The sequence below is a fragment of the Megascapheus bottae genome, chromosome 25 (assembly GCF_031878675.1).
Source record: "Megascapheus bottae isolate mThoBot1 chromosome 25, mThoBot2.hap1, whole genome shotgun sequence".
NCBI lineage: Eukaryota > Metazoa > Chordata > Mammalia > Rodentia > Geomyidae > Megascapheus > Megascapheus bottae.
The window spans coordinates 14,245,065-14,271,791 of record NC_143533.1 but is presented as its reverse complement, the minus strand read 5'-3'; the positions used below and the strand labels follow the sequence as shown (position 1 = coordinate 14,271,791).

General features: G+C 37.5%; 1 protein-coding gene across 5 annotated transcripts in view; it reads left to right on the top strand.

Annotated features, from left to right (window-relative positions):
- The window catches only part of Tcf12 (transcription factor 12), a 266,660-nt gene that overhangs the window by 100,183 nt on the left and 139,750 nt on the right, over nucleotides 1–26,727 (top strand). For 4 of the 5 annotated variants that reach the window (XM_090358334.1, XM_090358333.1, XM_090358330.1 and 1 more), the window contains exon 5: nucleotides 12,343–12,445. In XM_090358334.1, coding sequence (XP_090214460.1) covers nucleotides 12,343–12,445 — 103 coding nt within the window. Of the gene's footprint in view, nucleotides 1–1,215; nucleotides 1,278–12,342; nucleotides 12,446–26,727 lie in introns of all 5 variants that reach the window. The other variant, XM_090358335.1, reaches the window with a different exon arrangement.

Genomic DNA, 26,727 nt, shown 5'->3' with positions numbered 1-26,727 from the left:
ACATACATAGAAAAAAGCCGGAAGTGGTGGTATGGCTCAAGTGGTAGAGCTCTAGCCTTAAGAAAGCCCAAGGCTAGTGCTCAGACCCTGAGTTCGAGTCCACAGGACAAGCAATAAAAAATGATAGCAATAAAGGAGCTATAAATTAGGCACCTAATAATCACCAAAATAATATTATTGATTACTTGAGGGGAGGGAGAGATTGCTTCCTGTGATCAGAAAGGATGTAATAGATGAAGTGTTTGAATAATAGGACAATGCGCAAAGACCTTGTTATGATTGGGGTTGAACTAGAACTGAGGATGTGGCTTATATGGTAGCACGCAGGCTTTGACTCCAAAACCCAGTTCTGCCAAAAGTATGAGAGACAGACAGACAGACAGACAGACAGGTATGGCATAGTGAGAACATCAGGACAGACTGAGACATCCTCTTCCTCCCCCCACTCTACCCCCGCCCTCCCACCAATCTAAATGCCGTAGACAAATCAGAGCCAGGTAACCTTTGTGCTGTGTTGGAGAAATGCAGTCCCTCTTTTGGGAATAGTGACACAATTAAAAACAGTTTTATATAAAAAATAACAGATCTTAAATCCTTAAATTTTTTAATAAGGATTCATTTATTGTGTATATTAAGGATGGGTCCCAAATAAAAGTGTGACAAGCAATAAGTCGATCAGCAAAGATTGAATTAAAAGGTCCATTCAAAAAATTATACTTGGGTTAAGGTGATACTAGCCAGATTGAAGAGTAATTGAAAGAAAAGAAATGTTCCAATGTGGATGGGTGAAGCAGCTGACAAAACTAGGTGACTGGGAAAGATGTGAACTTCTATGGACTCTTTCCACAGAATGATTTACTTCTGAATTAAATTCCCCCAAGGTTTTAGGCTGTATATGACAAGTTAGCTGTGATTGTGTTAAATAATTACCAGATTGTTTGTTTTTAACATTTTCTCCTCTCATGGCAAGAAATGGTGTGAGAAGCTAAAGGTAGCATTTATTCATTGTTCTTTATATGTCAGCATTAGTGTATGATAAAGCTCAGTATTACTTTCCTTCCTGCTCCACAGATAATTTTCTCTAAAATATTGTTTGTTATTATTTCTATTTTTGAAGGGGAAAAGTTACAGATTTTGTAGTGATTAGGAATTCATATGCACTAATTAGAAAGGACCCACAAATTTTGAATAGTGTTTTATGCCTCTTGATCTCAGGTACAAAATACAAGATGAAGCAGTTAAATAGCAAAGCAAGACAGAAGGGACAGAGAAGTAAAGTAAGTGTTTCTATATATTGCATCTATGTTCCCATTAATCTGTTTTGTTATGTAACTGCTCCTTCAGAATGTTCTAAATGTGGAAAGGAAAAAACCTGCCTGTGAGAAAAGGGTGTATTTTTTTTATGTTAGGCTTAAATAAGTCCTTCATAGTAAATGTTGTTTGTTAGATATGTTTGGTATTCAAAACAGTATCTGCCTACAAGCTACCTGTATGTTTTTGGATAAGAAAAAGTTAAGATATGATGATATAAGCACCATCAAACATGTTGCTAAGAGATATTTAAGATGAAATAAATCACATAGGGTTGTTGGGTTGTCCATTATTTTAAGTCAATCAAAGCTTCTGTTTTTTCCTTTTTAGTCATTCTTTGTAGAGACAAACCTGTTGATGTGCTCTACTATAGATATTTTGGGGAAAAACTTTTCTGTCAATTTCTTGCCTTATTGTGAATTTTATTTAATTTTGTATGCCTGTAACATCTTCATTCAGACTGATAAGGCCTATTTATCTTTGATCCTCTTTTATTCCATTTTGTAATTATTGAGCTCAGTCTTATTTTCTTAGCAGTCTCTTAGTGTGTTCTCAGTATAGAGATTTTTTTTTTTTTTTTTTTTTTTTTTGCCAGTAGTGGGGCTTGAACTCAGGGCCTGGGCATTGTCCTTGAGCTTTTTCAGGGCTAGCACTCTACCGCTTGAGCCACAGCACCATTTCAGATTTTTTCTGTGTATGTTGTACTGAGGAACCCATGGCTTCATGTATGCTAGGCAAGCACTCTACCACTACTAGGCCCTATTCCTGGCCCCAGTATAGAGATTTCTTGTTCATTCATGGGAATAAAGTTTCAGAGCATATTCTGGCTAAATAGATGCTTAATCCTACTTAGATTATTTTTATTAATAATTAATTTTAATTAGTGCTTATCAAAGTGTAATTGACAAAGTTCACTTTCCAGTGTTACCTGTTTTACTCTTCATATCAGCTAAGAAACTACTTTTAATATCCTCTTTATAAGTACCATTTCTAGTTTTTCATCTTGGTCCATGGAAAGTTACAAGTTTACGTTTAGGATACTCCTTGGAGAGACAGCAGTTTTGAATTCCTGGAGCATTTCCTGAACAGTTATAGTTTCTATATGCCCAATAATTTCTGTACATCAGAAAAACTAGATTCTTGTTTGTGTGTTTACAAGCTATAGGGAAAGTTTTGCATAACAGATCTTGGTATTTAAGAGAGTTGTGAGGGGCAGAGAGAAATGGGGTAACTCATGTGCTTAGACATTGAAGAAGAAAAAAGGCAACCGTTCTTTCAATCTGTTTAAAAGGTTTACCATGTACTATGAGACCTACATGAGCTTACCTTCACAAAGGCTTATCAGTGTCATATGTGTCACTTCCTCTTGAAATGTGCTTCCTGCTGCCATGTATTCTTAGTTTTATTCTGAGACTAGAAGATGACAATGTTTCATTCCAACATACTGAACTGATACTTAAGCTTTAAGCCTCAGTTCATTTATCAGTTACCATAATTCTTCTAATGTGGTTTTGTATCATGTGTTAGACTGCTTTCTGTAATGGTGAAAAAGTATCTGAGGAAACAAATGATAAAAGCTGTTTTTCAGCTCATATTTTTGGGTTTCTGTCCATGGACACTTGGCTGATTTGTTTCTGGGCCATGTTGAAGCATGGGCCATGTTGAAGCAGACTTCCTGGCAGAGAACATATGGTGGAATAAATCGGCTCACCCCAGGCAGGAGGAAAGATGATTCTGTGGGAGGGGGAGAGGCTGGGACAACATTTTGTCTTCAAGAGCATTCAGTTCCTCCTAGGACCGTCAGATTGATTCTGTCTCCCAGGTTTGCATCACCTCCCAATAACCCATCTAGTCAGGGCCTCACAATCCAGTCATGTTTCAGAAGTCTTCACTCAGAACTGCTGCTTTGTAGACAAAGCCTTTCAACATGTGAGCTTTTAGGGGACAACATAACCAACATGGAAGAGACTGTAATTTTGACTTTAGGAAACTATTTTTGTTATAAAGCAGTACAATACCTTCTATCTTGAACCAATTACAATCAAGGTCTCATGCATGCAAGTCCTGGGGCTTGAATTCTAGGCCTAGGCACTGTCCCTGAGCTCTTCAACTCAAGGCTAGTCTTCTGCACCTTGAGCCATAGTGCTACTTCCTGGTTTTTTTTTTTTTTTTTTTTTTTTTTGGCCAGTCCTGGGCTTTAGCTCAGGGCCTGAGCACTGTCCTTGGACTTTCTCAAGGCTAGAGCTCTACCACTTGAGCCTCAGCACTACTTCCAGCTTTTTTCCATGTATGTGGTACCAAGGAATTGAACCTGGCCTTCGTGCATGCTAGGCAAGCACGCTACCTACCACTAGACCAAACTCCCAGTCCAAATTAGATAAAATCCTTTTTAAATTTTGTTTTTTTTTTTTGCCTGTTGTGGGGCTTAAACTCAGGGCCTGAGCACTGTCCTTGGGCTCTTCCTGAAGGTTAGCGCTCTACCACTTGAGCCACAGCACCACTTCTGGCTTTTTCTGTGTATGTGGTACAGAGTTGTCAAACCCAGGGTTTTGTGCATGCTAGGCAAGCACTCTACCATTAGGCCCAGCTCCTGGCCCCTCAAGTTTCTCAATTCTATTTTTACATATGTACATCAAATATAGCTATCTCTTACTATGTTGTTAGCACAAACTTAGCAGTATAAAACAGCACATTTATTTTTTTCACAGTGTTTGTGGGTAAAGAATCTAGCATAGTTTAACTTGGTCATCAGCCTTGTTGTCTTACAAGGATACTAGCCAGAGCTAGCATCTCATTTGAAAGACAAATTGGACAAGGATCTACTGTCAGTCAAGCTGATGTGCTTGTTGACTAATACAGTTCCTTTTGGACTGCTGAAGACCTCTGTTTCCATTTGGCTGCCCTCTTATTATCTTGAATGAAGCTGAAAAATTTTCTTACTTAAGAGATCTTTGGAATTTTGACACCCTTTTTGCTATTATGTTTCTTACCATAAACTTTCTGCAGATAATTGACTATTGATACGTTGTAATCTACAGCCAAAGTCTGTTCTTTAACATAGTACAGTTAGATAATTGCCATACTTCTGTGATTTTAGGAATGCTTGTTGATTTCTCGGTTTTTATCCTAACCTCTGAAATGAGCACTACAATATTCAACCAGTAAGAGAGTCTAGATTCTGTCCAACAAGGAAGGAAGTAAACAATACAAGGAATTATCTATTTTGAAATATAGCTAGTAGTCTAACCCAGCAGCTCACTTAGTATATTCTAGACAATTTTAGATGTTTCTTAGCTCTTTTAAGACTATTCATAAGGTTAAAATAGTTTTCACAATATTACTAAAACTTGATTTATGATTTGTTTTATTCTTTATTAACTTGTGAGTCATTCAAAGGCTTCATGATAAATGATGATACCTTTGTTCTGATAGCACATGTCATGTAAAAGTGTAAATTTTTTTCTAGTGTTTTTTTTTCAGATTTGTTTTTCTGACATAAAAATTAGTAGATACATTTATATATACAAATGTCATGGGTCTCTCCTCTCCCCCCCCCCCCCCCCCCGCCAAGTCCTGGGGCTTGAACTCAGGGCCTAAGCACTGTCCTTGGGCTTTCTCAAGGCTAGAGCTCTACCACTTGAGCCACCACACCACTCCCAGCTTTTTTCTATGTATGTGGCATCGAGGAATTGAACCCAGATTTTCAGATTTTCACGCATGCTAGTCAAGCAGTCTATCACTGGGCCAAATTCCTGGCCCCCATTTTTTTTTTTTTTTTGCCAGTCTTGGAGCTTGAACTCAGTGCCTGGGCACTGTCGTTGGCCTTTTCCTCAAGGTGAGTGCTCTGTCACTTGAACCACAGCACCACTTCTGGCTTTTTCTGTGTATGTAGTACCAAGGCATTGAGCCCTGGTTTTTGTGCATGCTCGGCAAGCACTCTACCACTAGGCCTAACTCCACAGCCCTGGGTCTCACATTCCTTAAAATCGTAGAAGCTCTTATGAAATGGTAACTGTTCTGTACAAACCTTAATAGCAACAAAATTGTGTGTAAATTAGGCTGCCTTCTTTTTTATATTTTGACCTAGTAAAAATGAGTCTCCATCAACGTGCCTATCAATCACATTAACAGATTTCTTGGTGCTGGAGATTTAAAAAAAGAATAAAATCAGTGACTGACATACATGTAAATCTATACTATCATGGAAATTAAGTCAGTTCTCTACTAATCTCTGATTTGGTCAAAACAATTTGAATTCATAAAAGTATCATGTTTTCTTCCATTACATAGAAAAGATATAGAATTAAACATAAAGATTAAATGAACTGACACATGAAAGACCTTAGCATAGAGCTAGATCATAACAGGTTCTCAACTAGAGTTAGCTGGAATGCTCACAGCATTACCAGAGGTGTGCTTGTTGACAGTTTGGTTTTCTGAGTAACAGCAATCTTTAAAAATATTGTAGGCCTTTTTTGAACTCAGTGCTGTTTTTTCTGCTATTCTGGCAGTGCTCTTTGCTTTGATGATCACATTTGAAGCTGTGATGGTATATGGACATCTTTTAAGCTATTTATACTTAGCCCAGGAAGTATAACTTGGAATTTGGCAGAGTGACTTGGGCTTCATTTAAAATTTTACTTGTCACTCCATCCTGTGCCTTAGACTAATAATAGGAATCTAATAATACTAATCAAATCTTGGAAGTGGTAATGTGGAACGACTTTGATTGCACGGAAAAGTTATCAGCTGATTATAATAATTTTGTGTATTATTTTTTTCTTCTTTGAGCATCCTTGAAGGCAAACATTGTGTTTTATTCACCTGTATCCAGGCTTCTGGAAGAGTGTCTAATATATGTGGTGCTGTTGCGTTTACACATGCATTGTATACTATCATGTGCACACGTCAATTTTTAAATCTCCTAAGTAACTACATGAAAGTTATGTGAAAATACAGGGAAAAGATAAAAGAAAGGATGAAAAGAAGAAGAAAATAGGGAGAAGAGAGGGTAAAGAGAAGGAAAGACAAAATTGCTAAGTGTAATAAGCACACGTAAGGTACACATTGATAGCAGAACATTGAAAACATTAGAACTCAAAGCAAGCAGGCATATAGTAAGTTTCAGAAAAAGAGGTAGGTAGGAAAGTTACTTAGATCAGATAGACAGTCCACTCCTCTACTCTCAGGTTTTTATAACAAAAGGTGTGATTATGTCTTGTTTAGATTAAAATAGAAACAACTTTGATCAGTAACTTCATGGGTTTTCTTTTGTAACAGAAATTCACATTTCTTGATTAATTCTTGCACCATACAATAAGTAGAGAAAACATTTTGTAGAAAATATTTCAAAATAGCCAGGTACACTGCCTCATACCTGTAATCCTAGCTACTTGGGAGGCTGAGATCTGAGAATCAAGATTCAAAGCCAACCCGGTCAGTGAAGTCCTTGAGACTCTTATCTCCAGTTAACTTCTAGAAAATGGTAAATGGGGCTGGGCTCAAGGGTAGGGACAGTGCCCCAAGTTCAGGCCACATGATCCACCAAAAAAACCAAAAAACAAAATAGAGCTGGGCACTGTGGTTCATGCCTGTAATTCTACCTACTTGGGAGGCTGAGATTTGAGGATCCTGGTTCAAAGCTGGTCCAGGCACTGAAGACCATGACACTCATATCTCCAGTTAACCACAAGAAAACCAGAAGTGGTGCTGTGGCTCCGGGGGTACTGAGGTAGCTTTGAGCTGAGGAGCTCAGGGACAGTGTGCAGGCCCAGAGTTAAAGTCCCATAACTGACCCCCCCCCAAAAAAAATCAAAATATCAAAGCTTTGCTCGGCACTGGTGGCTCACTCCTGTAATCTTAGCTACTCAGGAGGCTGAGATCTGAGGCTCATAGTTTAAAGCTAGCACTCGCACAAATCCATGAGGCACTTGTTTCCAATTAACCACCAGAAAACCTAAAGTAGTGCAGTGACTCTAAGTGGTAGAGCCCTATCTTTGAGTTGAAGAGCTTGGGACAGCATTCAGGCCCAGAGTTCAAGTCCCATGACTGACAAAAAAAAGAAACAAACAAAAAACCAATTTCCTAAACTTAAAGGTATAGTCTCTTTCATATATGATGTACCTACGACCAGAAAAAAGAAAAATATCAAAGCTTCTATGAATTGTTATGTACACATAGCTGGAACTATTTAAGATTTACCAAATAATAATTAAGGTATATTTTGAGTATATAATTGAGCAGTTATTGTATCATTCCATGTTTTACAGTTCTACAGCTTTCCATTTAACATGCCCCTTTATGTGAAGGATGAATCTTGATCTGTCATCCCCTACATTGTTCTCCCTTTTTCCCATTTCACCCTTTATTAGTAATAATTTTATCAGTTATTAATCTTATTTACGGTTCATTTTTATGATGAGATAGGAACTAATTTCTTGAAGACTGTTGGAAATAGGCTGTGGTCAATAGTATAGAATGACTATTAAAGCTAGTATAATAGATAATTCAGATGGTTTTGCTTTATTCTTCATAATGCATATCACCTACCCTGTGCAAATCTTAAATTTTCCTAGAAGTTATCTTCAATGTAATACCAATTTTCAGAGGTCAAGTAATATTTTAGTTTATTGTTTCTTTTGAGATAACTTCTCTTGTTTGAGTTGTTGGATTTTTTGAGATTAAGTTCTAACTGTGTATATAGCCCTGGGTGGCCTCACACTTGTGAACCTCCTGCTTCAGACTTTGGAGTGATGAGATTACTGGCATGTACACATGGCTAAAATTCAGAGTTTTAGTTAGAAGCCTTAAAGAGTGTTCAGTTTGAACTATTTGTTAGTATAGTAACTCCCTTTTATTTCCTCTGATGCTGGGGACCAAACTGTTTTGCCCACAGTAGGCCTGTGTTCTACCACTGAACCTCATCCTTAATCCCAGTAACTTTTTCTGCCTGCCTGCCTCCCTGCCTCCCTGCCTCCCTGCCTCCCTGCCTCCCTGCCTCTCTGCCTCTCTGCCTCCCTGCCTGCCTGCCTGCCTGCCTGCCTGCCTGCCTGCCTCCCTGCCTCCCTGCCTCCCTGCCTCCCTGCCTCCCTGCCTCCCTGCCTCCCTGCCTCCCTGCCTCCCTCCCTTCTTTCCTTTCTTCCTGTCAGTCATGGGACTTAACTTGAATTCTGGGCCCGGGAGTTGCCCCTGAGCTCTTCAGCTCAAGGCTACCAACCTATTCCTAGAGTCATAGAGCCACTTCTAGTTTTACGGTAGTTAATTGGTGATTAGAGTCTCTTGGATTTTTAGTGCTTGGGATGGCTTTGAACCACATGTGATCCTCAGATCTCAGCCTCCTGAGTAGCTAGGCTTACAGGTGTGAGCCACTGGACCCAGCCACAGTCACTTTCTATCAGTTAAAATTATGTGTTGTGTTATTTGATGTTACTATTAGGCCCTTCAAACCTTTGTAGGTTCATGCATTATTTTCTTTGTTACTGTTAAAGTTATCTGCTTATACCATGTTGTTTATACTGTACCCTTTTGCCCTTTGAACTTATGATAGCCATAAATTATGTATTTTCTTAGTTCATCCTTTTCTTCCTGATAATCTGTAACTAGAATTATACCTACTTCTATGTGTTAAAGAGTATGCTGTTTAAATTTCCTATTAATTAGCCCCCTTTTATTTTTCATTGAAGCTCTATTTGACAGCTACTTTCTACTTAACAATCTTTTGGCTGAATGCATACATTAGAATATGTGTTCTCTCCAATATATACACTCATGTATTCGCATCCAACTTTAGTGTGAACAGTATGGCTGGCCTACAAACACATCAAAATTAGCATTTTTCTAGAATAATATTGTTTTAGGATGATAAGCCATGTTTTAGTGAGTGCTTTTCAGGTTTTTGTTTGTTTGTTTTTCAGGAATTTTTAAAAATATTTTTTATTGTATTTAATAAAAGGGTTACATGATATTTGCCAGATAGAAGGTGCATTAATTCACATACATTGGTACCCTTCCACATGTCTTGGTCCCCATTACCCTCCCCCCATCCCCCTCTTGGGTTTCCCCCCTTCCCTGTCCAATTTCAAGTAACCAAATACAAATGTATCCAATATATCAGATAACAAAGTGAGATATTGTGACAATATGAGATAACAAAGGAACAGCAAAAGAGATGAGAGATAACATAGCACCTTAAGGACAGCAATCATTCGTTATATGGCTTTTGTTTCAATATCCTAGAGGTCCATTCAATTAGCTTCATACTATATGGCCTTATGTATCAAGTTTTTGCTCTATTGCAAATCTTTGCTATTAGAGCCCAAGGTTTCTACTGGTTATGATGAATGAGGGAAACCATTGAGCCTAAGTTCCTTTGAGTCTGGCTTACTTCTATTACAGAGCAATAATTATCAAAACAGCTTGGTACTGGCACAAGAACAGGCCTGAAGACCAATGGAATAGAACTGAGGACCCAGATATTAAACCACAGACCTATGGCCACCTAATCTTTGACAAGGGAGCCAAAAAAATAGAATGGAAGAAAGATAGCCTCTTCAACAAGTTGTGCTGGCAGAACTGGTTAAGCACCTACAGAAAACTAAAGTTGGATCCTTCTTTGTCACCCTGCACTAGAATTAACTGCAAATGGATCAAAGACCTGGAGGTAAAAGCTGACCCACTGAAAACTTTACAAGAAGGAGTAGGAGATACACTAGGCCTCCTTGGCACAGGTCGAAACTTTCTTAATAAAGACCAAGAATCACAACAAATCAGAGAAAGGCTGGATAAGTGGGACTGCATTAAACTGCAGAGCTTTTGTATGGCAAAGGACATAGCTAGCTAGTAAATTAGTTAGGAAGCTTACAGAGTGGGAGAAGATCTTCACCAACCACACAGCAGACAAAGGCCTCATATCTAAAAAGCTCAAAAAATTAAATCACTCCATCTCCAAAGTAACAACCATCCCATTAAAAAATGGGCCAAAGACTTAAAGAGAGTCTTCTTTGAAGAAGAAACAAAAATGGCCTATAGACACATGAAGAAATGCTCAACATCTCTGGTCATAAAAGAAATGCAAATCAAAACAACGCTAAGATTCCACCTCACTCCAGTTAGAATGGCCAGGATCAAGAAAACTAATAACAACAGATGCTGGAGGGGATGTGGCCAGGAGGGATCACTACTACACTGTTGGTGGGAGTGCAAACCACTATGGAAAGCAGTATGGCAGTGCCTCAGAAGGCTAAACATAGAGCTTCCCTATGACCCAGCAATTCCACTACTTGGCATTTACCCAACCATCCAGAAACTAGGGCATACTAAATCCACTAGCACATCAATGTTCATTGCAGCATTATTCACCATAGCAAAGATATGGAACCAACCTAGATGTCCCTCAGTTGATGAATGGATCCACAAGATGTGGTATTTGTACACAATGGAATTCTATGCTGCTGTCAGAAAAAACTACTTTGACCCATTTGTTAGGAAATGCTTTTCAGGTTTTAATGGCTTGTTTTTACCTGTGTCTTAAGAATGGCAAGGAAATACCCAAATGTATGTGAGGTGATGGTAAATCATTTGGCACATTAACAGAGTTCACTTCAGAATAGAAGCAACTCCCTAGAGAGAAGTTGGGTAAGAGCCATGCTATTCTGTAGGTATCTTCTGCATGGAATTCTGTATCTACTGGAGATACCCTGGTGCTCATACCAGGTGTAAATGTCACTCAGTTAATTCTTTGAGTATCTGCCACATTTGTTCTAACGTAGATAAAACTGAAACAGATTCATTTGGGATTTAGCGTTCTCTGAACTTTAATTTTAAAGGAGAGTAGAGAAAGGAGTAGCAACACGAACTCCTAAGCAATTGTACAGAGTTGACAGTTACTTAAGCTCTTGGTTCCTAGTCTTTTGGTTAAAGTGACAGTTTCAGTCCTATTAGTGTCTTGAATGTTAGCCAGTAGTCTGGTTAGTGATTAATGATTTCATAATCCCACAGGATTTGGGTGGTTTCTGGTTTCTGCAAGGTAGGGAATATTTCTCTTACTTGGGCCTCATGTTGAGTTTTTCTGATCATTTCTCTGATGGTTTTAATTTAGGAGAGGGTGGTTGTCACCTGCAGTTTTTATTAACTAGATTCAAAACTATTATTTAGAAGTACTATTGTTTTGGAGGTGATGATATACTTTGTGTAACAATCTGAGAACCAGAATAGTTTTTAATCTGCAGGAAATTTGGAACTTTGTTATATTTTCTCCCTTTGTTTTAAAACACGTGTGTTAAATTACAAAGAAATTTAGTAATAGCTATTATGAAATAATATATTATTTTCATGATTTTACAGTTTTAGACTTAACAATTTAAACAAACTATTTTATTAAATCATTTTCTTTTTATGTGGCTCAGTTTCTATAAGATAATATACTAGTTCTAAAAGGAGTGCAAATAATATTTTTTTGGTAAATATATTGTTTGCTACATAAGAAAGGATTTATTTTCAGAATATTGTTGGTGGGTTGTTTTTAGAAATATAGATAATGGATAATTTCTATTTTTAGATAAAGCTACAATTGTGTAACTCTTTGTAGTGCTTGTAAAGAGAGGAAGAGTGGGAAGGCAGCGAGAGAACATTTTTGTAGTTCATTACAACTCAGAAATAGGTTACCTTCCAGCTCCCTTTTATTTGTTGTGGTTTTGTTTTCTTAATCCATAGAACTTGCCTTTTGGACATAATTTTAGTACTCCTTTATAAAATTTGTATAACTCCCTTCCTATCACTTTGCAAACATTGTACTCAACTAGTATTTGCTTTAAGAACAATAGATTAAAAAAATAACCCTTTTGTTTGTACTTTAAAACCTTAAGAGGAGTAAAAGCAGTACTCCATTGTTTAGGTTTTCAAATGATCAACCAGAAACTTTGTTAGGAATGACCATTTTGTAAGTCTGTATATTAACTAGGTAAGTGTTGTGCTACTCAGTTAGCATGACTGCCAAATAATCTCTTTTAATACTCTGGTCTTTCTTTCCCCTAGGGTTTTACAGACAGCCCTCATTACAGTGATCACTTGAATGACAGTCGATTAGGGGCCCATGAAGGCTTGTCTCCAACACCTTTCATGAACTCAAATCTGATGGGTAAGTTGATTTCTCCCTAAGTCTTTCTAAAGCCTCTATGCTCTGAGTTCGTTGTATCCCCTTATCCAAGGATATGTAAGTATCTGGAAGGAAACTCCTTGAGTTTCTGGAGATGTCTGTGAAGCTTTTCTTCTTCAGCCCAGCTTGAGTGCCAGCATTCTGAAATTTGGGGCCTTCTGGGAGCACTGTTCTTTGTGTCCTGCTGGACATTACCATGTTTGAGCAGTCAGCTTCAGCAATATCTGTGTGACCTCAAGTTTTACATGTTTTCTGAGACAAAGAGGCATTATTTCAGGGGCTCTTGTAAATTAATGCTTGTTCGTAATTTGGGGCAGATTTCACTCTTTTGGTACTACTTGGTTAAAATTTAGTATTTCCTTTAGATATTATAGAATTCGTTCATGTGAGGATGTTTGAAAATGTTTTGTGAGGGTCATGACACAATCCCCTGAGCTCCATCTATATCCTTCTGCAATGCATATATGGTTAGGGTTCCCCCGCCCTGTTATTCCTTACCCCACATGAATCCCATTTTTCACTCTCAACTGAAAATTTTAAAGTTATTCAATCCAAAATAAGTCCATTTTTCCAGCTTGCATGCCATTCTTCTTTTTAAATTTAAACAAGTAGTTTAACTTCTTTGTGAAACTTAATTTTTTTTAAAAAAAAAAATCTGACATTTTTTCCTTGTTTATGCTGTGGTTCAGCAAAGCTTTATTCAGTCTGTTTTGCTGATTGCCATTGGCGTCATATAAATATGGAAGGTTTGTGTAATTGACATTGATTTTATTACTTGCTCTGTTTCTTAAGGATGTGACCTATATTTCAATCTTAGAATTGTCCTTTTGAAACACAGCCAAGCTAATCTAAGTGGATTACTCAAATCCAAAATCCTGGTGGTCTGCAGATTCTAAGTGACTTTGCTCTGCACTGTCTGTGTCTCCTACTCTCTGTAGTGTTGAGGATACAGATCCAATATACTTGTACATTTTGCCTAAGATAACTGCAGTTTAAAAAGCCATGTTAATCATTAAATTATTTAAAACCATATTAATTTTTTCAAATAATACTCAGAATTGAATGTAAACAAAATCACTTATTAGTTCATTTATTTTGAAATTTTTCTTTGAAGGAAAGTAGATATCTTTTGCAGTGTATCTTTTTTTTTTTTTTTTGCCAGTCCTGGGCTTGGGCTCAGGGCTTGAGCACTGTCCTTGGATTTTCTCAAGGCTAGCACTCTACCACTTGAGCCTCAGCACCACTTCCGCCTTTTTTCTATGTATGTGGTACCGAGGAATCGAACCCAGGTCTTCATGCATGCTAGGCAAGCACTTTAACCACTAGGCCAAACTCCCGGCCCTGCAGTGTATCTTTTCTCCAAACATTTATATTAAGTATAGCACAGGACACTGAAGTTAGTGTTTTTGTAGTTCTGGAATATAACTAAGCTTTCTTAATTGAGGCCCTTGCTTTGAATTGTAAATCATTATAAGCTGTCTTTTTTTATATTCATGTTCTTTATTCTTTGCTCACTGTGATAAAGCTTAGATACAGTGGAATTGCGTTATTAGCGCAGCTTTTTTTTTTTTTTTTTTTGCCTGTCCTGGGCTTGAGCTCAGGGCCTGAGCACTGTCCTTGGATTTTCTCAAGGCTAGAGCTCTACCACTTGAGTCTCAGCACCACTTCTGGCTTTTTTCTATGTATGTGGTACCGAGGAATCAAACCTGGGTCTTCATGCATGCTAGGCAAGCACTTTAACCACTAGGCCAAACTCCCGGCCCCTAGCACAGCTTTTTTTGAGGTGACTATTATGATGGGGAACAAATCTGTGGTTTCAGTGACATCTAGGCAGTATGGGATGACAATTACTTGTTCTGAGCAGCTATTAACTGAAAATATTTCTCTAATTCATTTTGGGGTGTCTAATTTGGAGCAATTGTGAGCATGTACCTATTGATTTCTTCAGTTTTCAGAGGACTTTCAATAGTTAACAATATTGTGTATATAAAATCTGTGTCAGCTAACACTGGGGGATCAGGCCTGTAATCCTAGCTACTTAGGAGGCTGAGATTTCTTTATCTCCGCGTTCCCCCCCCCCCCCCCCCCATACACACACAGCTGGAAATAGAGCTGTGGATCAAGTGGTAGAGCACTAGTCTTGAGCACAAAAGCTCAGGGACAGTGCCCAGGCAGAGTTCAAGCCCCAGGTCTGGCAATAAACAAACATTCTTGTAAATCTCAACTGATTTGTGAATAGATCTATTTCCTTTTAAATTGGAAAAACAAAAAGATAAAAAACCAACCCAGATGTTCATGGAAACTGCTGTATGTAGCAGGATATGGCTACTGTAGCCATATAGACCATTTATTTATAGGGAGACTTAACTACCTAATTTTGATGTGTTTATTTATGCACAAAGAAGGGAGAAATAACCCTGAAACCACTCGGAATCTATATTCAAAAATCCATTGATCATTGACAATGTCTGATTTTGGCACTCTTCCTTCACTTTAGTTTCAATAAACACTTGAATGAAGTTCTTCTCATAGCTATCTAAATGGCAATGGTTTGCTTTTGGAAATCATTATCTCTGAAATTGTAGTGCAGTTTCACACGTGCAGCAGCAGGCAATCCAACTTGAAGTGAGACAGAGTAATTGAACCCTTAGATGGATGAATGTTTGTGCTTGCCTTATACAGTGACAACACTTCTCTCGCTCCTTGTTAATTTAAGGAAGTTTCAGGCTAAAAACCAAAAAAAACTGAAGCTTTGTTTCTATGTGTATGGCAGACTAGAAGCATTTGAACTGTTCATAAACTGTCACAACAGGTAACCCTTGAGAATGGTGTGAAAATAGTAAATGCTCAGAAATAGTTACCACTAGCAGAAAAAGCAGTTACATACTTCATCACTGATGTCAACACAGAAGAAACACCATTAGGTTGGGGTGGGGAGAGGGACTGTATACCTAGGGAATGTTTTAAGTATTATGTTCAACTATAAGCATATTTGCCTGCGGAAATAGTGGATTATCAAGTACTACTGTCTTTCATGATGGAGCTTTCAAAAACTTTAATGATTTTTTACATTGAAGCAATGAGAAATTTGGTCTAACAAGGGTTTATAATGATTCAATAATGTGCAGTTTGCCACAGTAATTGGATTTCTATATTCATTTAGATATTTTGAAGTGTGTTATGTAGGAAGTAAAGCTATTAGATTGGATCAGTTAGTGTTTCTTTTTAAGAATTTCAAAACTACCCTGTTAAATTATCAGTATGGAATTGTGGAGGGTTTTTCTTATGTCAAGTAAGTATACCCTTTTGGTATTTCACCAGGCAATTAGCATCAGCAGTTCTGTATTGTATTACATTAAAGCTTTGTATAAAACTTTAACCATAGCAAGTAATAATATTCCCAGCCTCGACTGACTTCTAGTTTTGGAAGCAAGCTTTCTACTCTTGGTCCCCTCATGAATTTCAGTAACATTTATTTACTTTTTTCTTTTGGTAATTTTGTCATTTTTGGTCATGATGGAATTATTTTATTAATTGGACACTGAAGTGAATTATTTTCACAAAATTGCATGTTTTGATTTGTAAGTGTTTATGGAATCAACTATTGTAGTCTGAACTCCTCCAGGTTTATCAAAGCTTTATTTATTTTAAGCAAAGTGTATGTCCACATTGTCTTAAATAGAAAAGTGTTTCGCTAGTCCTGGGCTTGAACACATGGCCTAAGTGTGCTGTCCTTGAGCCTCTTTCTGTTCAAGGCTAGCATTCTCCCACGTGAGCCACAGAAATTGATTGGAGTTGGGAATGTCATGGACTTTCCTGCCTGGGCTGACTTTGAACCGCGATCCTCAAATATCAGCCACCTGTGTAGCTAGGATTACAGGTGTGAGCCAGTGGTGCTTTGCTTGAAATTCCCTTTTTGTCTGAAACCTTTGATTATATCCCTTCCTGATATCCTATTTTGCCTGCAGAGATGGCTTGTTAATATTTTCTTGAAGAGTGAAATCAGTATGTGATAGAATATGAGGAAATTTAGGGCTAAAAGTTAGAAATAGAAAATAACCTTTACTTTTCTGATAGAGTATTGTTAGGTATCCCCAAAGATATTCAATAATTCTAGAATTTTCTAATGGTATAAATACATATACTTTATTAATTACTCAACCCTGAATAAAAGACTGCTCTTAGAATTTGAGTTGTTCAAGGCTTTTGTGAAAGCCTTACAAATATGGACTTAGAAAAGAGCTAGTGGTCCTTCCATTGAGCTAGGATCTCCTTTGGTGGCAGCAATCAATTTTGTTTCCATTTTATTGGTAGCTAAGTAGGTTTTTTTTGTGGGCTTTTCTGGCAATTTAAATCTTAGTATACTATTTTCCTATGCATTAAGTAATTGTGGACACCAAATTTCCAGGAAAAGTCTTCTGTGTAGTTGGTACAGCCTGAACTATTATTTTATGATATATCCACAGATCCCCTAAAGATATAAAAGTTGTACAATCATCATTTTCCAAAAGAGTGAGTTCTTCATGCTTTCTCAGTGTTGTAAAGAAACTAAGTCGGGGTGGGGGGAGGGAGAGAGAGAACTAGTTGAAAATCATGTCTCTGACACTCATGATCCTAATTTATTTCGCAATCCAGTCCCATTCTGTGACAATGTCTTTCCCTCCATTTTTACATCAAATGATGGAGTCATTTCCTGCCCTTTTCCCCTTTATTACAGTTCTTACATGTTTCGTACTGCCTTAGTACGATGTTCATTAACCAGTTTGACTTGTGTGGAAAATGTCCATTTCCTTTGGGCACTTACTTATCCAATTATTCTGTCTTTTACTGTATGAAAGTACTCTATGCTGGGAAATAAAAGTAAATAATATTCACTCTATCTTTACAGACTTTACTATTCTACTGTGGTATGGGGTTATAAATTAATATAGTAATTATTCATGGCAGAATGTGAAAAAAATTCTTGGAGACTTTCTGGCAATGAAGATCAGACAATAGCCATAAGTAATTAGAGATAGTTTTATGGTAGAGTAGAAATTAGTGACACATGTCAGAACCTAACTTATGCTAGGTGATATTTATGACATGTATTCAGGAAGGCTAAGTCTTGATTAGTTTTTAGCATAGTGTATCCAAAGTACAAGGTTTTTCTTCATCTTCTCTCCTTTCACCTTAGAAATGCTAATTGAAAGAATGGAAAAAATAATGGAGGGGCTGGGAATGTGGCTTAGTGGTATAGAGTGCTTGTGTAGCGTGCATGCAGCTCTAGGTTTGATTTTTTAGTACCATATAAACAGAAAAAGCCAGAAGTGACACTTTGGCTCTAGTAGTAGAGTGCCAGCCTTGAGCAAAAGACATGGACAGTGCCCAGGCCCAGAGTTCAACTCCCAGGACTAGCCAAAGGGGGAAAAAAAAGATGAATGTGGCCAAGTGAAGAGTGGAGATTGGGTGTGAGGTACTCTCTCTCCCTCTCCCCCCCACCTTTTTTTTTGGCCAGTCCTGGGGTTGAGCTCAGGGTCTCAGCACTGTCCTTGGACTTTCTCAAGGCTAGAGCTCTACCACTTGAGCCTCAGCACCACTTCTGGCTTTTTTTTTTTTTCCTTCTATGTATGTGGTACTGAGGAATTGAACTTGGGTTGTTGTACCTGCTAGGCAAGCACTCTACCACTAGGCCAAATTCCCTGCTCCACTCCCTCTCCCTTTTTACTACCCCTTCTCTTTTTCTTTCATATCTAGAATGTATATATTCTAGTCAAGCAGTCAACCACAAAACTTAACCTTCAGACTTGGTGTGTGTATATCTCTCTATATTTTTTTTCTTTGAGAAACTTGCACTGCCATTTGAGTTTTGTTGATTTTCGCCTTTGTTATTAACTGACTTATTTACGTCAACTGTTGACTTTTTATTTGATAAAGTAGCTCTTTTGTATTTTTCATGGACTTCATGACCTCTAGAGTCTCTTGCATGATCATTCAACTTTCAGTGCTTTTTTTTTTTTTTTTTTTTGGTATAAGGGATACATAGCAAAAGATTGACCAACAATGCCATTGACTGTCACTTGAGAGTCAGTGTAACTAGGTGTTACTTTAGTTTTGTATTTTTTATTTCTTTAATGTTTTCTGGTCTAATGAATATTTTATGAGATCATGTGTATATAATGTATGTTTAAATTTTGCCATAATTTCTTTCTTTCCTGAAAACTGGTATTCTGAAACTACTGCCATGTGCCCATGGTTTGGTGTTTCTGCAGTCATTCTTGTTTGCATTTTTTGTTTTTCACTTTGAGAAGATCTCTGGAGAATTCTCAGACTCTTGGGTTCTGTGGAGTTTCTAGGGAGTCATAATTAAATGGGAATTAAATACAAGTCTCTTCATAGCAAATTAAATGAATTATTTATAATTATAAATTTTATTAATATCTCTTTACAAGTGTATTTCTCTATCCTGAGTCCTGAGTTTGTGTCAGCAAACTTTTATATGGAATCAAATTGTAAACATTACAGATTTGTATCCAGAAGTTAAAAATCCGTATTACTATGTAATTACTTTAAAAAACATTTAAAAAGTGGTTTCTCTTTAAGACCATATCTTCTGTAAATTAGAGGCTTAGTTAAGCAGATCATCAGTTCACACTCACATGCAACCACCAGAATCCTGTCTTATGTTTTGACAGAAAGATCCTGGGAAACATTTAAATAAAAGGGTAAATTCAGGAAAGCAGGCCAAGCTTCTTTTGATCTGTGGCATGAAACTAAATTCAGTTAGTCATCTTAGATTGAATCTTGGAACAGAAAAATTATATTAGTGAAGAAAATAATGGCATTCTAAATCTTTTAAGTTTAGTTGATAGTATTGGTTTACTGTTAATTTCTTAGCTTTGACAAATACTGTTTGCTTATGTTAGTTATCAGGGTAAACTGAGTAGAAGATATGTAATTTCTATAAATTTGAATTTTCCCCCAAGTAAAGCACTTATTTAAAAAAAAACACACATCTTTGTTTGTGTTTGTGTGGAATGTCTCTGGAAATATATACTAGAAATTATTAAAACGATTGCCTTGTACGAAGGAGACTCTTGGCAAGCAGAAGGACCGAAGAAACTTACGGTACTTTGTACCATGAGGATATAGTAATAATATCTAGCACTCAAAAGAATGAAAAATCAAAGCATATGCTTTTTTAAAAGACCTTTCAGGTAAAGGATTATTGAATCTATAAATAGATTTGAAAATTCAATAATGAGGAAGAATCTAGCAGTTGATTTAAAAATTGGCAAAATACCTAAGTAGACATCTCATCTAAGAAAATACATAGATGGCAAATCAGCTTCTGGAAGAGATGCCTACCATAATGTACTATAAGAGTGCAAAATGAAGTGACAATGAGATCCCACTACATACATGTTAGCAAGCCCAGCATCCAAAACACTGGCAGCACAAATAGTAGCAAGAATGTGAAGTAATAGAAACTCCTGACTTACTGCTGGCAGTACTGTAAAATGGTATGCCATTTTGTGAGCCAGTTTGACAAATTCCTACATAACTAACTGCTGATAGTATTACCATAGAATCCAGCAGTTGTATTCCTTGTACATACTCAAAAAACTTGCAAATTTATGCCTTGTAGTAATCAGGTGTTTATAGCAGCTTTATTTTATAACTACAAAACTGGAAAGCAACCAAATGCTCCTTCAGTTGGTGAATACATAAATAAACTTGGATACATCTAGACAATTGAAGACTGCTGTGGAAAAATGACCACTTGGATGCTAATGCCGGTGGCTTACACCTGTGACCCTAGCTGTTCAGAAGACCGACACCAGGAGAGTTGAGATTCAGAGCCAGTCCAGGCAGAAAAGTCCACTGGATTCCGTCTTCAATTAACCAGCAAAATGCCTGACTGGAGGAGCTGCTCAAGCTGAGCAAGAATGTGAGGACCTGAGGTCAAGCTTTGCTACTAAGTACCACAAAGAAGGAGAGGGAGGAGGAAGAGGAGGAGGTTCTTAAATGCAGATCACTAGGTAAAAAAAGCCAATCTGAGAAGTCTGTATATTAATTTTACAAATATATGGGGCTCTATAGTTATGTAAGAAAAACTTTAACTACAAACTAAACAGATAACTGAACATATAAATAATGGAGACATTATTGTAGGAGTTTAGGGAATACTGGTGAGAAGAAAAGAGTCAGGGATGTGTAGACAGATTTTTTTTTAAGCATTTTTATTGGAAATATAGAAAGACATAGGCGAGGGAAGGAAATGGGGACCAACACATGAGAAAGGGTATCAATGTATGTGAAGTAATGCACCTTCTATCTAGTGAATATAATGTAACCCTTCTATTAATTACAATAAAAATATATGAGGAAAAAGAAAACAACCAAAAAAAGAAAGACATAGGCACTGCATTACTAAAGCAAGATCTGTTGAATGTTTTAATTTTAGAAGACAACTACTCTAATAAAGGGATACTGGTAAGTAGGGAGAAGATTATTTTTTTTCTAAAGTATTTTTGTCAACTGGCCCTTTGATGAGTGCACAGCAATTTTGTACCTTGGGGCAGTAGGGAATAGAAAGGTTCAAAGACCAGAAGCCTGTGTTTAAAAGCAAGATAGCCAGCCTATTGTTGCATGAGGAAGAGGAAAGGATATATACGAGGAAGTAAGGTAAACTTTATCCTTTTCTCTGTCTTATCTCTTCTTCTCCCCAACTCCAAAATAGAAAAATGCAAAGACAAATGTTGGCTGAGTCTTTCTTTTTAGTTGAGAGATGGATTAGGTTTACTGTGAAGAATTCTCTTTCCTAAAACGTTAATCCTACTTGGGAAGGTCTTTGGGTAGGTCTCAGTTTATTGCCAGTTAAAAGAAGATGGCTCACAGCAAATTTGAGGGGTCTAGGTAAGGCTGTTATGGTGGTCCCCAGGGCTGGATATTTCCTTTTGCAAACAATTCCTTGGAGGGAGTTCTGCCTTGTAGTCTTTGGGGGAATAATTGGAACAAAGGATTGGTTCTTAGAAGCAGAGTTGAGAAAAACAGCAGTAAATTTATAATGGGCTGGGAGCATAGCCTTAGTGGTAGAGTTCTCACCTTGCATGCATAAAGCTTTGGGTTCGATTTCTTGGTACCACATACACAGAAAAGGCCAGAAGTGGCACTTTGGCTCAAGTGGCAGAGCACTAGCCTTGAGCAAAAAGTGTCCAAGAACAGTGTCCAGGCCCTGAGTTCAAGCCCCAGGACTGACAAGAAGAAGGAGAGGGGGAGGGAGAAGGGAGGAAGGAGGAGGTGGGAGGAGGAAGGAAGAAGAATTTCTCCTGAATCTTGAAAGGTTCTACTGAATTTGTCAAAAATGTCCTGAACTTAATTAAAAGTCTTATTTTGAAATAGATACAGTGTTAGGTTCTAGTGGCCCACACCTGTAATACTAGCCACTGAGGAGGATAAGATATGAGGATCGAGGTTCAAAACCAGCCTGAGCAGGAAAGTTTGAGAGACTCTTATCTCCAGTTACCAAAAAAGGCTAGAAGTAGAGCTGTGGCTAAAGTGGCAGAGTACTAGTCTTAAGCAAAAAAAGCTGAGGGATAAAGCCTAGACCTTAAGTTCAAGTCCCAGAACTGCCACTGTGTGTGTGTGTGTGTGTGTGTGTGTGTGTGTGTGTGTGTGTACACATGTATGTGTACAGTGTGTGTATATAATGTGTATGCATACACGTATGGGGGTGGGAGTGTGGCCTAGTGGTAGAGTGCTTGCCTAGCATGCACAAAGCTCTGGGTTTGATTTCTTGGTACCACATATGCAGAAAAAGCTGTTAAGTGATGCTGGGACTCAAGGATAGAGTGCTAGCCCTGAGAAAGCCCAAGGAAAGTGCCCAGGCCCTGAGCTCAAACCCAGGATTGGCCAATTATGGATCTGCTTACTAAGTATCAACTTAAAGGTTTTAAAAGTTATTTTCTGAATGAATAATATTAATACAGATGAGTCTTTGGGACAGATTTTTTTTTCCCCAATACATGAGCTCTAAAGTAAAAACAAATCTCCCCTTGCTTTACAAAGACGTATAAGATGAAGTGCCTGCATCTCAAATTTTTCATTTTGTTTTAATGTGTCTGTTAATCTGGCTTTAGGGTGTGTTTATTTGCTGTGAAGTCCACTGAGGCATGCAGAGATGAACTGTGTGATTTTCCCTAGTGGTCACTCTTAGGGCATTTATAGCTGTGCTGCAGTGTATAGGGTCATGGGGGGGAGGCCGCTGAGCCAGAAGGGCTAAGATGTCAGCTATTATAAAGCTACTTAGATCTTACTTTGGGAAGGGAATGAGACATTGGAATCTAAAATATGCCATATATTCTACACAGCAGCTAATTGCAAGTATGCACAATAATGATTAATGAATGATTAATAGTATATTTAATAATTTTGAAATGCATACTACTATTAGAATTTCTATTTCTCATGCCTCAATATAAGCTATTTTAATTTATCCTCATATTTATTTAGTTTGTTTGATGTAATGGCTTAAGTTACCTGTTAAAGTAATTCAGAGGATCTTACCTGATTGTTTATGGTGTTCTAGATTTTTTTTTTGTCAGTCCTGGGCCTTGAACTCAGGACCTGAGTACTGTCCTTGGGTATTTTTCAAGGCTAGAACTCTACCACTTGAGCCACAGCACCATTTCTGGCTTTTTCTATGTATGTGGTACCAAGGAATCAAACCCAGGTCTTCATGCATGCTAGGCAAGTACTCTACCACTAGGCCAAACTCCCGGCCTGGTGTTTTAGATTTTTTTTAAATTGGATGTATAATATTATTGTATGTCTTAAATGAATCAAGATGGTCATTGATTTGACCTTCTGCCTTCATAAAAGTGTTAAATTATAGTGTTGTAATTAAATATTCTTACTAAATCATTTGCCCATCACCATAAGTCAAATTCAGTGAACATGAATAAGTAAGGTATGGAGAATGTATTACTTTGTGAAGGAACACATTACAGGATAGAATGGCTATCTGATCATATAATAGGAAATACTTTAATTCAAGATACAAATAATACTACTAAGGATAACATGTATATCAGTTTGTAGTAGACTAAGCTGTAGACATTTGGAAAAATGACTCCTAAATTACCCAGTAAGTTGGAAAGATAAAGCTTTCTCAGCATGCATTCTCATGATAAACATAACAATGTATAATATCTGATTAGTGTCATAATAGATTGCCTGAAAGATAATGGTTCTAAGGGCCAATAAAACACACAGTAGGAAAGAATTAATTAGCATAGTAAATCTAGGTTCAGAACGTGAGAATTTTTGTTCAGCTGGTTATTAATATTTTTATTTTTTAAGTGTTTTAAAGCATTTTAAGAATAACATAATTATTAGGGGGGAAGAAGTCATGTTTTTGTCTTGAAAGTCATGGCATAGTGTGGAACTAGGGGAAACTGCACCTCTTGGCCTTTTCTTTTCCTTCCTTTTCTCCTCCGATTCTGGGGTTTGAGCACAGGTGCTCAGTTTTGGAAGATAGCTTCTCTACCATTTGAACCCTATCCCCTAACCCATATTATTATTTTTATACAAAAATTAAATAAATGCTGTTCTGCTTGAGAAATTTCATAGTGCTCTAATTTTCTGTGTGACTGAGCTCTTAGGAATTTGGCTGAAGGATTGTTTTTCATTGGGGAAACAGATTTTTATGTCTAGGAAAAAAATGATGCTAGGGGAACAATACATTGTCTCTACAAGTTTGAGAGCTGGCCTTAGTAGAACGGTGGCTGCATTTGATGTTGAGAACTAAACAGAAACTTGATTCATGTCATTGTGCAAATTATGAAATTGGGACTAACATCCTATGTTTGATGAAAGTGACAATTCATAAATGTTTTGAAAGTTCTAATTTTTATAGTATCTTCATTAATTTAATATATCAAATGAACTTCACTGACATGTAAGGGGAAAGGTAGAGTAGCCCCATATGACAGGAGATCTAAGTGGTGGTTATGCAGTATTCTGTTCAGTGAACAGAAATGTAGAATTTTTGTGGGTGAAGATCTTTTTTTTTTTTTTTTAATGTATAGTACTGAGGAATTGAATCTGGGTCTTCATGCATGCTGGGCAAACTCATTACCACTAACTAGACCAAACTACCACCAGACCTGGCCTCTGGGTAAAATCTTATTTGTAATATACAATATAGTGTGCCTGGTGGGTTCCATGGAGGGATCTTGAAATGCAGCCATCTTCTTTTCCTTGGGCAGGACTAGGACTTGAACTCTCAGGATTTGAACAAGGGCTTTCCCGGTTAAGCTATGTACTCAAGCATGGTAGAGGTATTACATTCTGGACAGAGTATGGAATAGCCAAATTCCAATACATTTTAGGCCATACTTTATGAAAGCATAGTATTGACATGATTTCTAGGGATTTGTTGTAAGTATAAATTTGAATTTTAGATTTACTGGAGAAGGGTAGCGATTACTTTTATCATCCTGGAACCGTAATGATAGATTTAGGCTGAAATCTGCATTGTGTTCTTGTTGAGCAGCAGTACCACAGAGGGGAATAGAGAAAACCAATTAGGAGAACTTGATAGATAAAACTTTATATTTGCCTCTGGAGTAGAAGAATAGGTAGGTTTGGTTATGCATCTTGAAAAAATAAAAGAATTTGTATGTCCAAGGGAAGTACCTATGAATAGGCCTTGAACTCAGCTTCCACTTTACTTTTCATACCAGAGAAAATTGAACCTTTCAGGGTGATCATTGTCAAAGTTCTGGTTTCTATGGCTTCTGTTTTTCAGACTGTGATATAGGGGGCATTCTTCTGATTCCTTCGCTCTTAGGAAAGTAAAAGTGAGAATTGTTCTGAATTGGGCTGTGGGGGAATTTGGAAACATGAGCCTTACTGACAGCTGAACACTACAGTTCTCTGGATTTGGATAAGAAGCCCCCAGGGCTAGATACCCTCAGTTCCACACCAAGCCTGTGGGTTGACCCACTTGAATTTTTAAGTAATCTGATGATTTTCCAGTGATCTGACTCCATAGTAGAGAGAAGCCATGCTTCAGGTGGCTTCGTCAGGGACAAGTTCTGTTAGCTCTACCTGAAGATGGATGGCAACTTTGGTTGTTAACTTGGAGCAGTGAAACCACCACTTTGAACGCCCTCAGCTGTCTGCTAACCATCAGTGATTGTGTGTGGCCAAGCTGTAACTTGATCACAACAGCTGTTTGAACAGAAGAGCTGCTACAGGGTAATTACTGTAGGTTGCAGTGTTCTAGGAGTGTGGCATCTGAGGTTTCATCCTTTCAGTGAGATCTAGGTGGACTTGATTTTTTTGTGGAAAACCAGTGGATAGATAATTCACTTTTTTTTTTTTTTTTGAGGGGGTGGGCGAGGTGGAGCTTGGACTCTGGTCCTGGGTGCTGTCCCTGAGCTCTTCAGCTCAATGCTACTGCCGTGTCCCTTGAGCTACAGTGCCACTTCTGGTTTTCTAGTGGTTAGTTGGAGGTAAGAGACTCATGGACTTTAGTGCCCAATCTGGCTTTGAACCGAGATCCTCAGATCTCAGCCTCGTGAGTAGCTAGGATTACAGATGTGAGCCACCTTGCCTGGCTGAAGATTCACTTTTATGAAATTGCTTTGGTATTGTGCAAAATCAAATCATTTTCCCCCTAAGAGTTTAAATATACTATCTCTTTATATTGTGCTATTTTCTATTAATCATTGTCCTTAAAAGTGTAGGAAATGTAAAGATGAAAAAGATGAACTACTAAGGACTCAGACTTGGAACTTAATTAAACTTGCACTGTACATAAAAATGAAGTATTTTCTAGACTTTACATTCTAGGTTATTCTAGGAATACGGTGCATTTGGTTCAAATGGAAAAAGGAAGCAAATGCAGTCATGTTTTTCATTTTGAATACTTATATTTTCAGTTATGAATTTCAGTTTTTCCTTGCAGAAAGCAATCATAGGTCTCTGCATTTCATTGTCCTCCTTAGCCTGGCACTTAAGGACTTTTAATTTTCTGACTCGTTTTATTTTTCTCCCGTCCTCATCTCTATACTCTAGCTACCAGTGACTTTCACAAGTTTTTCCCAGTAACACTGACTTTGTTTCATCCATTAAAGATGAGCTCACATTTAAAATCTGAGACTTCCCATAGAGACAAACACTTCCTACAACTCACTGTGTAATGTATTTCTTTATTTTCTTTTATCATTGAGTTATATGTAGTCTCTGCCAAAGTGTAAATTCCTCGAGGATAG